This window comes from Spea bombifrons, chromosome 10 (assembly GCF_027358695.1).
Source record: "Spea bombifrons isolate aSpeBom1 chromosome 10, aSpeBom1.2.pri, whole genome shotgun sequence".
NCBI classification, from domain to species: Eukaryota; Metazoa; Chordata; class Amphibia; order Anura; family Pelobatidae; genus Spea; species Spea bombifrons.
Window position 1 is genome coordinate 7469973 of NC_071096.1, and position 16971 is coordinate 7486943.

Sequence of the window (16971 nt, forward strand, 5' to 3'; positions counted from 1 at the left end):
ATTGTTTATCAGGTACACAGGAAAAATAAAAACAGGTTACTACTAAGTTCAATATTATTTATGCTAGAGAATGCTAAATTAAATCAAAACACATTTATTATAATCACAGGTGATAATGACATGGTGTGCGGTACTCTGCTTTCAGATGAGAGCACAAATACTTTGATGGAATACTATAGTGGGACCATTACATTTCTGATCCTTTCAAAAACTATTGCCCTAGAATGAAATAACAGCAGTTAGCTAGGTAATGTATGCAAAAGAGAGTATTTTGCATTTAAAGAATTACAATCTCACCTAGATATTTAAGTACTTTGCAATTCTAGTCTTGACCACAAGGGGCAGCATGCACAGCATAAGGCCAGTTTGTGCTGCATATGCACCAAAGCTGGATCCTTTTTTGTGTTCCATTTATAGAATTATTATAGTGACAACCTGTTTATCTTAACTTGAACTGAGTGTTTGACACAAATGAGTTCACAAACCCCTGTGTTGCTGGGCTTTTATGTGGGATGGCCATGTAAGAACTACATCATAAGAGAATAATTGTATTCTTAAGTGCTGCTCTTATAATAAAACTGTACATCGGTTTGCTGCAGAAACCTGTTGTTATATTTCTTTATTTTATTGTGTAAAGATATTTAAAAGTCTTCTGTCGGGAGGCTCTTGTATCGGCTCATTCTGGCTTTCTTCATAGAGATGTATACTGTTACTGCAATGAGTGCAACTATAACGACTCCTGAAACAGACATAACTAGTGTGTTCACATTTAGCTCGCTGCTCCCTCCGGAATCTGTAGATGGGAAAAAAAGAACATAAATTATATAGGTTTATGTGACGGACTGTTAACATGCTTGAGTAATTTAAGTAAAGTGTTAAGTTTAATCCAAAAGAAAAGAATGATGAAATAGGTGTGATGTCACACAAATCTAAATCAAAAGGTGCAGAATCTTTTTTTTTTTTTTTTTTTTTTTTTTTAAAAAAGGTGGTATGTCCAATGCCAGGACTTTTTGCAAAAATAAAGCAAGGATGGCAATATTTATTAACCACCATGTCCGTAGTAATTAATGGAACCACGTCCACAACAGATATATGTGTAAGGGCTGGTAATTCCATTTATACATATGTGCAAGCTCACATTTTACCGCTTTTCTATGCTTGATTTATCTAGTCCTGTGCATCAACCTCAATAAAAATATATGGTGAGTTCAGGTAGATTCTCTTTTCCGGCTGATTTCTTTCTGTACTATTTATTTGGGTTATATACAGTACATGGCCCATGTTACTGTATACATATACGTATATATATATATATATATATATATATATATATATATATATATATATATATAATGGATATCTGGCACATGCCTGGTAGCTTTATGAGCTGCCCTTATTCCTGGGTGTTTGTATCATTTGTGCTCCTATGCCTTATTCTTATAAGGCTACCTGTCGGCTAGTTCTATGAATTACCACTCCTTATTACAGGAATTCGGATTATTGTTGATGTCCTTACCTTTCTTGGATGATTGTCTCTTCATCCGCAAAGGACCCTGTGAAATGAAGTGCTGCAGTGACTCAGACGCCTCAGGCGTTAATGACCTCTTATGACGATACGCGTCGGGTTCTGCAGACGACCTGACGAGGCAGCCCTTTGAGCACCGTGTGTTGGGATCCCCGAACTTGCATAATATGACGGTACAGCTCACATAAACCTCAAGAAAAATGTAAAAAAAAATGTTTTGTTTTCATCTCTTTGCTAATTTGGGAAGGTATGCCATGACAACTTCAGTAAGATCTCCAAGGAATCAAAGCTCATGGCATTTCCAGCAAACCAATCCAATATAGACTTAGATTGAAAGTAAGGAAGGGAAGCCCAGGCAGGTGGTGGTGGTAGGGGATTCTATAATTAAGATAACAGACAGGGTAATCTGTAGCTCTGATCGCAACAACCGAATGGTTTGCTGTCTCCCGGGTGCCCGGATCCGGCATGTTGCGGACAGAGTGGATAGATTATTTGGAGGGGCTGGTGAGGATCCAGCAGTCTTGGTGCACATCGGCACCGATGACATAGTAAGAGGAAGCCTGAGTGTCTTAAAAGGTAATTTTAAGGAGTAGGATTAAAAAAAGGACCTCCAAGGTAGTATTCTCTGAGATACTACATGTGCCATGCGCTACTCCATAAAGGCAGCGGGAGATTAGGCAGCCAAATGCATGGCTGATCTTGGTGTAAGAAAGAGGGCTTTGGGTTTTTAGAGCACTGAGCTGATTTTCCTTTGGGGTACGATCTCTATAGTCGTGGTGGATTGCACCTGAATGCATGGGGTTCTAATGTACTTGGGAGAGGATGGCTTAAAGGTTGGAGGACAGACCCACAAAAACTTAGAACGGAGAGGTATGTTAATATATTATGGTGAATCTCCTAGAACTTTAGGTCTTTACCTCTTCATTGTTTCCAATGAATGCAAATGCCTCCATTCCAAACCTAGATTTTGTACGGGTTCCGGGATAAATGACTAAGGTTTCATCTTTTAGGCACCTATAGAAAGATTCATCGTGTAGTTACCATTAAAATTAGTAACAGACTTGGAAACGCGTATAAATGATTAACAAGAATCAATGATTTCCACTTAAATCTGTCACTTTATCTGGAGAGCTGGGTTGGTGCCCTTTAAATCGTTAGTACAGAAGAGCATGTTAAAGCTTTACTATGTATACAAACAACTTGGTTGTTTGTTTTTGGTTAAAATAATTGAGCCCAATGAGATACGTACCCATTGTCGATGATGCCGTAAAACACCGGATCATTAGGATTATCGTGCGGGGTAGCCTTGCAGGATTCTACAAACAGCTGAACATTTGGCACAGATGATGTCACCTCTACCTCCATGTACAACTGGTCTCTTAGCCAAACCTCTAGCGGATACTGTGTTTGTACCGTTGTAAACTGATTATCGGTATAAAACTGGAATTTGTAGGTGAAGTTGCCAAATCCTGCCTCTGTAAACTCGAAAACCGCCTTTTCGGCTCGGAACGCTGCAGATACTCGGGTCTTTTTCGGAAACGAGCAGTTGAATGGGATTACCACCTGATGTTTCCTTGTGATTACATCATACGCATTATCAAATGAAGTGATTTGGTTTTTGAACACAATGTCATTTTCAGTTTCCTAGGGGAAAAAAGAAATATCCCAATTTTAACAATTATCTATGGTGATGTATCTAAGATATACTCATACATCATGCTTTAAAGTATAACAAATAATTATAATAAATTAATTCAAAAAAGCAAACTGTATGCTGGAATGCCAGCAAATCCATTACGTTACTGGAATGTCATTATCTGACTGCGTTCCATGTGAGCATAGCCGACAGCCAGTTTTACGTCATTAGGCAGCCGATGGCCTTAAACTGGCCACCTCCATTCAACTCCCAGGGTCCAACTGCTCCCTGCCTCCTTTAAGGTGATTTGGTGCTAGCCCCACCCCTAAGTGTAGTTATCCCCACCCATATGTGTGGTTAGCCCTGCCCCTTTTATCTTGGTCACTCCCCCTATTAGGAGCGGTGGAGGGAGAGCTGCTTGCGGCCAGCTCTGGGAAGTTCCTGGGTCTTCTAATTAAGATGATTTTTGAAGAATATTTAGTTCTGCCATTTATGAAGATATCGCCTCTAGCAGATTACCTCCATTTGTGTCCCACATGAGTTAAATCCCACACTTGCAATGTGGTGGGAAGCATTGGACGAGACGAGGCATCGGGGATCGTTCAGACGCAAGTGATTTTCGTAAAGCCCACTTTCTCTTGACTTTTCGATGATCAGAGTCATGGTGTTTTCATTGCACATTAACGTGGAGTTCACTAATCACATGGAAAGAAATGCATGTGTAATTAAAGTCGGCTTCCACTTGGTGAGAGGTATATAAAAGGTGCTGGAAGCGAATGATCGCAGGTCTCATTACTAATTCATCGTTTTATAATGTACAAGTAGATCCATCAACCTCTGTTCATACCTCCGATGCAGATCTCATACGGTTTAATGAAAAAATCCCAAAATAATGATATATATATATATAGAAGAAGCCATCGTTTCCTCACCTTTTTCATTTATCTAGGTTTTGGTGTGACTGTCCCAATTGAGAAATTCATGGTAATTGTGAGATATGGAGAGTCCACCATTAAAATTTTTGCCCATTTTTGCCCATTTCCCCTTGTTTTTACAAGTCAGTTTTATATACTCATTGTACAGCGCTGCGGAATATGATGGCGCTATATAAAACATTAAATAATAATAATTATAAGGCAAAACCCCCAAAATACACAAAAAAAAAAATGACTATTTTTGGGTGTATCTCACCCAAACCCCATCTTTGCTCCATCATTTTTACGTTTTCTAACACATGAAATCGCCATGGAGATAGAGCCGTGTGTGGCTGCCTAAACCTTAGTTATACTTAAAGCTAGATGCTGTACAATACTCACATGAAATCTTTGGCCCGACAATTATTACAATGCATCTAAGTTCTGATTGGTACCTAAAATTTTAAAGAAAGACAGAATATGAAAAGAGGAAAAGGTTCCGTTCACAATTCTTGTTTTATGGAAAAAACATACTGACCCGTCAACGGTTTCTGCCAAGAAGCAGAAAGGCACATGGGTTCCAACGTCATTAGCACTTGGGGTCCATTCCACCGTCATAACTTGGGAGTTTGTATTGTTTTGCGTAAACCTTTTAGTAATATTGCTCGGCCCGCTAACTTTAAAATCTGTTATGCTAAAATAGAAAAGAAATAATGACATGGAAACAGGTCTGAAATAATAATAATAATAATATAATTCTGATCGAATAAATAATCTGCCCGTTTATACACAGATTGGGGAGATTCCTGCTATATGTTTATGATAATTACGTCAAGTTTCTTTATTAAAATTGTTACATTTTCAAATTCTAATGTCTGTATAATCTCTCTAATCTTAGCACATGGGATTTTTGGAGAAAAGAAACCGGGACCTGGCTACTGAGAAGCCATAACATTTTCAAATCATGCCTGTTCCTATTTGTTACCCACTTTACATCTTATATTATAATAAAAAACAATAAAAAAGTGTTTTATTTTTCTGTTGAGAGACTGCACATCTCTAAACAATCTTTAGCCCTGTAGAGTGTAAGCTTGTGCCCTTTGGCCCTCGTTACCAAATGGTTGGGCCGTCTTAGTCTGTCGGTTCTATTTTTGTCAGACCTTTTGAATGTAGGGACTGTAAGAAGTGCTGCGAAATTTGTTGGCGCTGAATAAGTACGAAATAATCATAGTTGTAGCACAGGATCTCTCTGCTAAAACAATGCGCAAGGATGACATTTTGTCGGTGTTCAACTTCCTGTACATCTTCACTGGAGGATCATGGGTAAAGAATGGTCAATTTGCATAACATTGGTTGAAATTAATTTGTAAGTAAAGTTTGTGTGAATTAAAGATTTTTACATGGGTATTGAAATTTTTTTATTTATTCCCCTGATCGCAACACATAAAAAGCAATTGTCACCCCGACAGCCACACATAGAAACATAGAATTTGATGGCAGGTCAGACCAATACAGCGACGGAGAGTTTCGGTTTTTGGCCTGGTCTTAGATTCTGGATAGCTTTATGGCCATCACCCACTTCTTATCTGTCATCGGTAAAGTAAACCTTCCTTACATTACATCCGAACCTCTCGTTTTAGGTTACGACCTCTTGTCCCGACATTTCTCCTCATACCTGCTGTATAAAGCCTGTGCTGAGAGTTGAATTTGGAAGAGGGTGTCTGCCCTGGCCCGCAACCTTTTGCTTTGCTCCGGGGTTGGGGGGAGAAATTTCGGTCTGTATTCCCCGTATGTGCATGATGGCACTGCCTTGGTAACTGGCATAAAGAAATATAAAATGTAAGTCAGTTAATGTGCAATCATCATATAGGCTACAATACAACGCAAGATTGTTGCACAGGATACCCAACAGAAGTAGAATGTCACGGTTTATTACATTGGGATAGGGAAGAAACGTTTAATTCCACTGAGGCTCTTTTCTAGAACCTTTGGGTTTACCAAATATTTATATTTTTCTATCACCAACTCTAAGCATAGCCCCTCCATATAAGAATAATTATATATATATATATATATATATATATATAAATTTTGCAGACCCCATTTGGCTCACCTTTCAGCTTTGTTTTATGCTCATCACAAGTAAAATAAGAAGGGATTTGCTAAAGTACACAGACCCCTTCCCAAATCCATCTACGAAGAGGATAAGCGCACTTACCTTCCCATATAAACTGTAGAGGAATTTTACTAAGATAAGGCATTGTTGGTTCATAGGTCGGATGTGTTGTGTGCGGATTCCAGCTCTGGGTAGTCCAAGGAATATGCCATGATGGTGTGGACTCTGTTTTAGTTATAAGCTCTGTGTAAGCCTCTGTAGTCGTATCCAGGGTAGTGTCGGGAAAAGCCTCTGGAGTACTTATTGAAACAGATGTGGCATGAAGATAAGTTGTTGGAGGTGATGAAGTGTAAGGTTCTGTATGAAGGTAAGTTGTTGTAGGTGATGAAGTGTCAGGTTCTGTATGAGGATAAGTTGTTGTAGGTGATGAAGTGTCAGGTTCTGTGTGAAGATAACTTGTTGTAGGTGATGAACTTTCTATAGGAAGGTCTGTAGTCAACCACAGAGTAGTTTCATGGACAAAATCCGTCGTTACATCTGAAATAGCCTGTGTAGAGACCTCATCAGTGGTATAAGAATCTGGAACAGATGAAGTTTCCAAAGTTGTTGTATCGGTGAAGTCATATCCATCTGTAGTCCACCAAAAATACCTTGCAGGATTATTTGCCGCCTCTCGTCTCTTGCGACCATAGGGTCTGTATTTGTAACTCAATGTCCCATCCCTGTATCTAAGGTATATGTCTTTTTGGGGAAAATCCTCCAAAACCAGCTCCATCACATACAGGCCCAAGGAAATTGTAGAGGAAAGTGATAGAATACAGCGGTTCTAAAATGGGGGGAAAAAACCCACAGAATTTGTTGCTATTAGTATTGATGTCTGTATAGTGATAGAATTAAACTATAGAAGACTTCGTATGCTTTACTTCCTTGACTATACATTTCTGACTTTCAAACTGCATATCATTATAAACACATTTAGGTTATATGATATTACATAAATTCTTTAATAAACCCAAATCTTTGAGGAAAAACCCCAACGCTATCCACCAGGATAAAATGTCTTCTGGCTCGTTCATAAGTCCTTATCCACAGTTTTATTTAATTGTGTGAAAATACATTCACTTATATCTAAAAAGTACACGCCAGCCCTGTTTTCATATTATATGCATATTGGAGTTCATATTGCATGGGCTCCAGTGCATTTAACGGGATGGACGTCAGTGCAGGCATTCAGGAAGTGTTCATAGGTACGCTTCTTGCACATGCTCAGTAGCGCTCTCATTTAAACCAATGGCAGTAGTGGTAGCCAATGACATGTATGCTAGCTGAAGCCATTGACTTTATATACAGAAAGTATGCTTATATTTCCTGGTTTCAGTAGAGACAGCCAGAGGACGAGTTAAATGAGACATAACGGGGCTGCAGGAATGAGTGGGGGAGGGGTGGGGACTTTTTTTTACATGGTGGATTAATCTAACGGGCTGCGGTGGAAATTTCGGTTGATACACTTACCTGGTCTAAGCTGAAATATTGGTGTTTATTACAGCCATTGCACTCCCCAGTCAATGGTTCTCCGTATCTACACCGTACAATGTCTCCATCGGGATCATGTGCCATTAAGTTTAAGGAGCTTGGACAGTTCTGAGGAACCCTAACAGATAAATACACATAACTTATTCAAGTGCTGATATTTTGTACCCTGCTTGAACTTTTGTGTGACCATTTAGGTTACCCAAGAGAGACATAGGTGCTTCCATTTATCAACCATTTTCCACTGAAAGTGATTTCCATATCTGTGCCGCACAATGTCGCCATGTCATTTGGAATTTGAGGGCCATTACCTGATAACTGGTATTATATTGGTCTCTGGTGGGTTGTTGGGCGTTGATGTGTCCGATCTGATTCCTAAATCCACAGCTGTTAGAAGATTCCATCCACTAACGCCAACCTTATTATTGACCCAGCAGCAACCGCCTTCACTGGAGAAAAGAACCACAACTATAACCAGGCCAAGGACGGTTTTATTATATAAACGGATTACACAGCATCAAACCCCTACTTAAACCATTAAATGTGTGCCTGGGGCAAAACCAGCAGATGCCCCAGGTTCTGGCTAACCGTAGTTATGAGAACATCCAGACAATGAATGTTGGTGGTGAAAAGGTTATTTGAACATTGAAACCATACATTCATGGCTGGAGTCCAGCTTACCTGAGCTGAAATGGTTTATCGTTGTATAAGTGCCTGATGAAATGGCCCTCTGTTTGGTACCACGGACGTGGATATGAGCTGCTTTCCACGGGGGCATAGCTACTATATACAACAGATCCGCAGTCCCCAGAAGAGCAGAACCAGCTGAACTGATAATCATTATTCTGATCAAATGCTGCTTTGTACTTGAAGTCAACCTAAGAGAGTGAAAACATTATAATTATTGTAACTATTACTGTTGTTTTAAATGACTGTATAAACCGCCAGGGCTCGGGTTAGTGGCATCTGGATGCAGTATTTCGTAAAAGTTTCTGTGTGATAAAATCCTCATAGGGAAGAATACGGTTCCTTCAATTGGCAATCAATGGTGCTTTCTGATGATACAATTGTTTTAAATCAAATTGTTCAACTGTGTTTTAAGGCTGTGTATTTAAAAAATACTTTTGTGAAATAACCATAAAATACATTTTATAATTAAAAAATTAAAATAACATGAAATGGATCAGAAATCCTGTGCAGACGTTGTTAATTTTGTAAATGACTATTGTAGCTGGAAACGGGTGATTTTTAATGGAATATCTTCAACGGCGTATAAAGGGCCCTTTATCACTCCCATCACTCCTGTGTTCCAATGCCCCTTTATCACTCACATCACTCCTGTGTTCCAATGGCCCTTTATCACTCCCATCACTCCTATGTTCCAATGGCCCTTTATCGCTCCCATCACTCTTGTGTTCCAATGGCCCTTTATCACTCCCATCACTCCTATGTTCCAATGGCCCTTTATCGCTCCCATCACTCCTGTGTTCCAATGGCCCTTAATCACTCCCATCACTCCTTTGTTCCAATGGCACGTTGTATTCGCTAATACAAGTTTAAGAGGCTAATTGATTGTTAGAAACCCTTTAGCAATTATGTTACAGCCAGAAATGTCCTTGTTTTCCAGTAGTGTATCCATAGCCAAGATGCTTAATTGTTAACTGCTGGCTTACCACAAGTGCTCCATTATGATTTGTCCCTTTGAATCTGTAAGACATGAGACCCCCTTGCATATGGGAGGCAGACACTGCAGTGGAGACAGAATAACTCAAAATGAAATCCAGAATTACCATGTCAATACTCAATGAAAACATTGTAAAGTAAAGAGTCCTATCATATTATAAAGAGATCAAATAAGTGTTCCTTATAACAAAAACTGTTTCCTCGTCTACTTTAATGAGGCTTTTAGTATTTTTTAAAGAATATCTCCATGATACATTTTAAAACATGTACAAAACCCACCATCAACTCTACTTTCAACTGCTACAAGGACGCATCTTAATTCCGACTGATACCTTTAGAAGAGAAAACAGGAGGTGTTATTTAGACAATCAGGTCCTCTGTTACGTGTCGTGGAAAGGAGGAAGATACTAACCTTTGGGAAGTTTCGGCTATGAAACAGAAAGGAATGTGGTCCCCTATATCACTGTCACTCGGTGTCCATTGGATTACTATGTCCTTTGTCCATGAAGACCCGCTTTGGAAAATCCCACCCCTGGTTAAGTTGGCCGGGCCGCTAACTTTAAAATCTGTGATGCTAGAACACAAAATAATTATTAATTATTGTTATCGGTAATAGTAGTAATAATAATGTAACAAAGACATAATGTGACTAAGTACCAAAAAAAACTTTGTACTAGGTATTTGCGGCTCATTTTATTTGCCAGTTTAACCCCTAAAGTAACAGGGCATATAGTTGGAGTCTTTAACAATGCTACCTTGGCATAGAATCCCCTTAGCTCTGCAGGTGCATGTCGACCCTAAACAGGCAGAATGGCCAATTTAGGAATCTGGTTTTATCGACCATCGTTAAATGAAGGATAAATTATTCCACTGAGAACAATACACAGTATTTCATAAAAAGAAGAGGCGCAGGTACCCCCAAATAAATGTTGTTCTGATCAGGACCCTCTGGATTAGACCAAAACACTGGATCCAATGAAAGTTCAATTTTGGTAATTGGAAGAACCTTTTTCTCTTACCACAGTAAACACCATGTTACATCTCATATTATTTTAAGATATTTCTGTACCTGGTGTACGATGCCTGCGCTGATATATGTAGTTGGAATTCTGAACCTGCCGTGGCGTTCAATATTTCACCATGAGAAGGAGTTGGATAGATGAACTGTGGTCTGTATAATCCATATCCACAGGACGATAATCCACTAGTGACTAAAAGCAAATTGCATTTAAATGACTTATAAATACCACTGAATTAATACATAATGATAATAAATAATCTATTCATAATGTAAGGTTTTTTTTTATATACAAGGCACTGGAGACAATATGTAACGGTGTATATATATAAGTATAATAAGCAAGGTATTTGTATTTATTACCCACTTTATGGTATACTTCCTGTTCTTGATATGAATTATTATTATTATTACGCCTGTGGTATGTTATCTCTTTCCCATTAAAGTGCTGATTGATGCTGATTGGTTTAGACAGCCTTTGTAAGGGTTCAGAAGGAAACGGAAGAGAAATTCAAGCCAGGAAATGTATCAGAAAATGCTGGAGTTGCCACAGGCTGCCACTGATCTTAGATCATACGAGATTAACGTTTATATTCTCTATCGCCTAAATAATTCTATTGTTTGATAAAGAAAACACACACAGTTGTGTGCGATAAAAGCTCTAGGGTCCATTATGGTAGCGTGTATCTGCTGACAGTGGTCATAGAAAGGTCCTGGTTTATCTATTGAGACTTATGGGGTACTTACCTTCCACTATAAACTGTAAAGGTATTTTACTCAGACCGTTCATGGGAGTCATTGAAGGTTCTGAGGTTGTCTCCATAAAAGCACTCGTTACATCTACAGAGATACAATTTGTATTGGTCTTGATGAGATTCAACGAAATAAGAGAGACAGAAACATACGGACTAAGTCAGACCGTGAAGATAGAGGGTGGATAAAATAAATGGTGGAATACTGTTGTGATGTTAAAGACTTTTTGGAACGTAGACACATCTACACAGTCTTTTCATAGCTAATGGGCCAATTAGAAGACCCGAAAAGATCTTATCTACCATTAAATTCTGTAAAACCCCATTGGAACTGGATTCCGTCCGGCGCTCATCTCCAAATACCTGTTTCACTCAACGTAGAGGTCTGCGTAGAAGTCTGCGTGGTGGGGAATGCTTGAGAAGATACGTCTGTATATGAGCTTGGGGTGGAGTCCCAGTAATTCCAGCGAGAGTTCTTGGGTACCTCTCCACTTTTGCTGTTATATGGTCTGTATTTGTAAGCAATGGACCCGTCGTTGTATCTGAGGTATATGTTATTGCGTGGAAAATCCTCCAAAACCAGCTCAAGAACGTAAGTGCCCGTGGGCATCGCACTGGGAATGGAGAGAGAGCAGCGGGCCTAAAGATAAAAGGAAAGATTTTATACTTAGTGGTATAGTTTACTATACGGTTGGAGGTATTAGTGGCACCTGCCTCGCTTTTTGGCTTTATAGCTTCGGAAGTGAGGACCACCAGTGCGTTTGGATACTACCACCGCGTCTACTGACAAAGACGGCGCCGGGAAGTGACCATCAGTATGGCAAGCGATGTATATTTTAGTACTGAAACACTTATGGTAAAAATTGTGCAAACCCTCTTTTATATATAAATATGGTTTGCTCAATAATGTTCTCGGGGAGATTAATAAATACATTTTCTATTTTTGATATACAGGAGAGCAGAAAAAAAGGCAAATTTATAAAAAATATTTTTTTCTCCACACACACACAAAAAAAAGTAATTTTTAATAGTGATTGAATTCATAATAAATAGCATTTATTTAAATAGCAATAATAATAATAACATAGTATTTAATTATTGTGCATGATAATAAACCCCTTTAATATTATATTTAATCATATATTTATGGTTTATATCCATAGATTTTTTATGATCTATATATTTATGATTTATTTATGATCATGTAGAGATCACTTACTTCATCTAAGTAGATTTTCGGGGGCTGGTTACAGTTGGAGCATTCGCCGGCCCAATATTGGCCATATCTGCACCTCACAATGTCACCATCCGGATCAAATGCCAATAGATTGATGTAGCTTTGGCAATTATTAGGGACCCTCAAATATAAAACACGTTCATGATAGGATGCAATATATAAATTGTATATTTTTTTTTGGACAACAAAAAAGGATTTTTCCCGCTTTTCTACAATTATCTTCGTGTAACTCCTGTGCTCCGGGTAAAAAGTTTCCCGCGGACAAGACGCAGCTCATAAGCCATACCTACAGCATATTCCTAGAATTTCTATGAAATCCCCCAAATCTTGCTTAACCTTAATTAGTTTTACGATTTGTCTTAAAAATGTTATGTTTCATGTATTGCTTATTTGGTTTTGACACTTTTTCTGCCACAAACTCTTCCCTAATTCATTGACTTTGCTCTTTTTACCGGCCATAGGATGTAGTGATTTATTTGAGCTCCCTGATCCATTAACCCTTGTAGAAAAGCATTTAACTGTTTCTTCTCATTATATTTTTGGATATGTGTCCCCCCCCTTAGTACCTAAATACCCTTTATCTACCTTTTCTGCCCTGATGCCCCTCTTTTCTAGGAGCTCAGAATGTTTGCTGGGTATGAGGGTATCGCAGGGTTCTACAGTCATAAAAATCACAATAATATCTCGAGAAGCATCAGAAATGCTGTGTTCAGGTCGTGAATTAAGCCACTTGAAAATGTTCAAAACGCAATGGTTTCTTCTAATGTAGATTTCGTGGACTAGAAACATATTGCATATATCTATATAGACCAAGAAAATGCAGCCCAGTACCTGATGACGGGTATTATGTTGGTCACTGGTGAGTTGTTTGGTTTGAAAGTATCAGATCTGGTTCCCAAATCCACCCCCGTTACAAGATTCCATCCAGAAGCACCAACGCTATTATACACCCAACAACAGCTGCTTTCTCTGGAGAAAAATAATAATAAAAAAGGTTAATGTGACCTTTAATCTATAAATCACATGATCATAGTATCCAACTGTCCCTAATTTGGCCAAATAGTCTTGACCGAGGGAGCTCCTACCCTTCCCAAACAAACACAGGACAACAAAGTATATCAGCCTTACTTCAGCTGTGGTTACATGGCCATGGTGCAATTCTACTTCTCCTCCCATGACACTTAACATACATACACATGTATTCCTAAAACATCATCAACATGGTTAATGACATCATCATCAACTAACACAAATTAAATATCTGGTTTCAGGATAAACTGTTTATTCCCGATGGAGATACTGGCGTCCAAACCAACCATCCGCATTTACCGGGGTGTAGAGCCCTGGGACTGTTCTGCACTTATGCCCCTGGGCATCAAACACCAAGAACCATAAACACCTTTTTCACCAAAAATTAGAATTTTAAGAGGTTAACCACGGGTTAACGGGAGTACCCTGTAGGAGCGTCTTACAGATACCACAAAGGGCTAACAGGTTTACAAATGACCCTCAAATTTATCTGCTTAATAAACATTTCACCGACTTACGTAAGTTGGAACGGTTTGTCGTTGTGTAAATGTCGGATAATGTAACCTTCCGTCTGGTACCAGGCGTTGGAGACACTCGTGGGCACAGCGCCATGCCATCTGTATACATCATATCCACAATCCCAACCAGAGCAATACCAGTAAAACTCATAGCCGTAGCGATCTATAAACGCTGCTTTATACTTGAATTCCACCTAAAAGAAAAGATAACGTTCTACGGTCATTAATGTATTTACAAAGCGCCAAATGTATTATTATATTATTTATATACTAATTAGCCTAAACTCGTCTAATAAGGGCTGAGTACTTTCTGTATGTGTAATATATTCTTTATTAGAATGAGGAGATGGTGGGAGATTATCATACATGGGAACCTTCTAGAGGAGATCCGTGAGATATTAACACTTTAATAGCCCATCGTGAAGGTTCTATGTAGTGCGTGGCCCAATGTGTTACCAAATGAGTTCCATATTGGCTTTCATGGAGAGCAATCATTACATACTGGTGGCCAAAGCACCAGATATTATCAAAGACGTGTAGAAGAAGGAGTCCGCTCCAGTTTGTTGGCTCCTAGGAATCTGCCCCCTGAGACCCGAGATTGGGATGAAGACCTCGGGACTCAGGGGCAAACCCCTGAAGACTCCAATCACCTCCGACTTTATGGCTTTGATCTTACCACAAAAGTTCCATCATAATTTCTCTCTCTGGCTCTGAACGTCATAAGTCCTCCTTGCATGTGGGACCCAGACGCCGCTGTGAAAACACAAAAACACAGGATTAAAACGTGGTAGGAAGCCATATTTAGTACATTGTCCCCTCAACTGATCCAAGTGTCAAGACGCGCGAGCTTTTATACCCAGCGCCCAAGGAAGTTCACCTTTGAGTTGGGAAAATGTCACGTCGTAAAGTAAACAGATTACATACATCGCTGTCGGATTTAGGCAGTTTTAGAAACTTCATCAATCCACATACTTCACCGACGAAATAAGGAAGCAATCTGACAGTGGTTATAACGCCATAAATCTCCTTTTATATCGGCTTACAGTCGATAACTTAGCATATGAACATATTACGTTTTTATGGCTAAAACGTCAGTGTGTTATTATCATAGTTTTTGTATCTTTGCTATTATCCAAAACAGTATAATCATTTAACGGTAAGAAAGTATTTTCTCTACACAGACCCTGTTAAATAGGACAGAAAGATGTAATTGATAATGATGACCTTTAGATCGTAAGCTCCTTTGAGCAGGACCTTCCTCACTCTGTAAGTCTAATTGTTATGTTATATATATACTTCTCCTTGTACCCTTTGTACAGCACTGCAGAATATGGTGGCGCTATGTAGAACGATAAATAAGAATAATTAACAACCATTGGGGGCAGCAAGCAGGGTAATACTCACTGTACACCGCTACAGAATATGACGGTGCCATATAAAACAATGAATAATAATAATAATACAGAAGCTAGAGCCAGGGGAGCTAATATGAAGAGCGACACGTTAAAACATGGGGCAAGTCGTGTGAACAGGGGCTTATTCTGACTTATTCAAGCATAGCATGTTTCCTCGTGCGTAGCTTGTTTCCGTGTGCGGGGTTTTTGGTGGATTTTCTGGTTATTTCACTTTGGGGATCAAGGACATCTTGGGAAATTACCTTTTTAACTAGATTACTTATTATCTTAACACTGGCGTGTGTGATGAGCCTTCGTATTACGTGTTGAAACGTGTCGTTTGCATCCTTGGCGTGGTAGTAAAGAGGACTCGTAACTTGATGCATAAAATCCGAGAGTAATTTCTTGTAACCTTGCCGTCTGAATCTCCCCAGGTCTTAAACATTTTAGGTAGCGTTATATATTGTCTGCAAAGCAGCAGGCGGCCACAAATAATGTCTGTGAGCAAGGTTACGGAATCATAAAACACACCGCGTATCGCCAGGGCCGGCGCTTTAAGGCCAGCGGTGGCCAACGTTGTACGGGCCTCAACCGGCTGGGTACACATGGACACATATTCCAATTTTTATACTCGCACCGCGAGCCGCCGCGCGTATACGGTGGGCAGAGCGGCAGATCAGGGAAGTATTTAGTTCTATTGGCCACTGGCCTGGCAGGCATTTGCCGGATGGCCAGTCAAGGCCTGCCTACTGGGGAAGTTTTTGGGGTGTCACATGTCTTAAAGGTCATGGGATGTTATACAGGATGATAAACAGGGCCGGCCCTTACATGGGTTTCTGGATATGTGTTTCTTTCTGGGTATGTCAGTGTGTGTCTGGGTATGTTAGTATGTGTGGTTATGTGTATGTGTGTCTGTCTGGGTATGTTAGTATGTGTGGTTATGTGTATGTGTGTCTGTCTGGGTATGTTAGTATGTGTGTCTGGTTACGTCTATGTGTGTCTGGGTATGTTAGTATGTGTGTCTGGTTATGTGTATGTGTGTCTGTCTGGGTATGTTAGTATGTGTGTGGTTATGTGTATGTGTGTGTGTCTGTTAGTACGTGTGGTTATGTGTATGTGTGTCTGGGTATGTTAGTATGTGTGTGGTTATGTGTCTGTGTGTCTGTCTGGGTATGTTAGTATGTGTGTCTGGTTATGTGTATGTGTGTCTGTCTGGGTATGTTAGTATGTGTGGTTATGTGTCTGTGTGTCTGTCTGGGTATGTTAGTATGTGTGGTTATGTGTGTGTCTGTCTGGGTATGTTAGTATGTGTGGTTATGTGTCTGTGTGTCTGTCTGGGTATGTTAGTATGTGTGGTTATGTGTATGTGTGTCTGGGTATGTTAGTATGTGTGGTTATGTGTATGTGTGTGTCTGGGTATGTAAGTATGTGTGGTTATGTGTATGTGTGTCTGGGTATGTTAGTATGTGTGTGGTTATGTGTATGTGTGTGTGTCTGGGTATGTTAGTATGTGTGGTTATGTGTATGTGTGTCTGTCTGGGTATGTTAGTATGTGTGGTTATGTGTATGTGTGTCTGGGTATGTTAGTATGTGTGTGGTTATGTGTCTGTGTGTCTGTC

At 39.5% G+C, this 16971-nt stretch overlaps 2 protein-coding genes across 2 annotated transcripts; both read right to left on the reverse strand.

Moving 5' to 3' along the window:
- Nucleotides 1–589: 589 nt before the first annotated feature.
- LOC128467924 (uncharacterized) lies at nt 590–11258 on the reverse strand. The gene is made up of 17 exons (XM_053449666.1): nt 11170–11258; nt 10474–10615; nt 9817–9978; nt 9684–9736; nt 9395–9468; nt 8403–8599; nt 8033–8170; nt 7704–7842; nt 6294–7017; nt 5751–5892; nt 4614–4769; nt 4478–4530; nt 3681–3856; nt 2775–3169; nt 2443–2539; nt 1517–1715; nt 590–793 (listed from the first exon to the last, which is right to left on the reverse strand). The coding sequence occupies exons 1-17, from the start codon at nt 11243–11245 to the stop codon at nt 642–644; spliced, it is 3075 nt and encodes a 1024-aa protein (XP_053305641.1). The 5' UTR covers nt 11246–11258; the 3' UTR covers nt 590–641.
- Nucleotides 11259–11523: 265 nt separating this feature from the next.
- On the reverse strand, nt 11524–14776 carry LOC128467590 (uncharacterized). The gene is made up of 5 exons (XM_053449261.1): nt 14635–14776; nt 13959–14152; nt 13243–13380; nt 12394–12532; nt 11524–11814 (listed from the first exon to the last, which is right to left on the reverse strand). Exons 1-5 carry the CDS (start codon nt 14755–14757, stop codon nt 11524–11526), a joined length of 885 nt encoding a protein of 294 aa, XP_053305236.1. The 5' UTR covers nt 14758–14776.
- Between the last annotated feature and the right edge of the window lie 2195 nt (nt 14777–16971).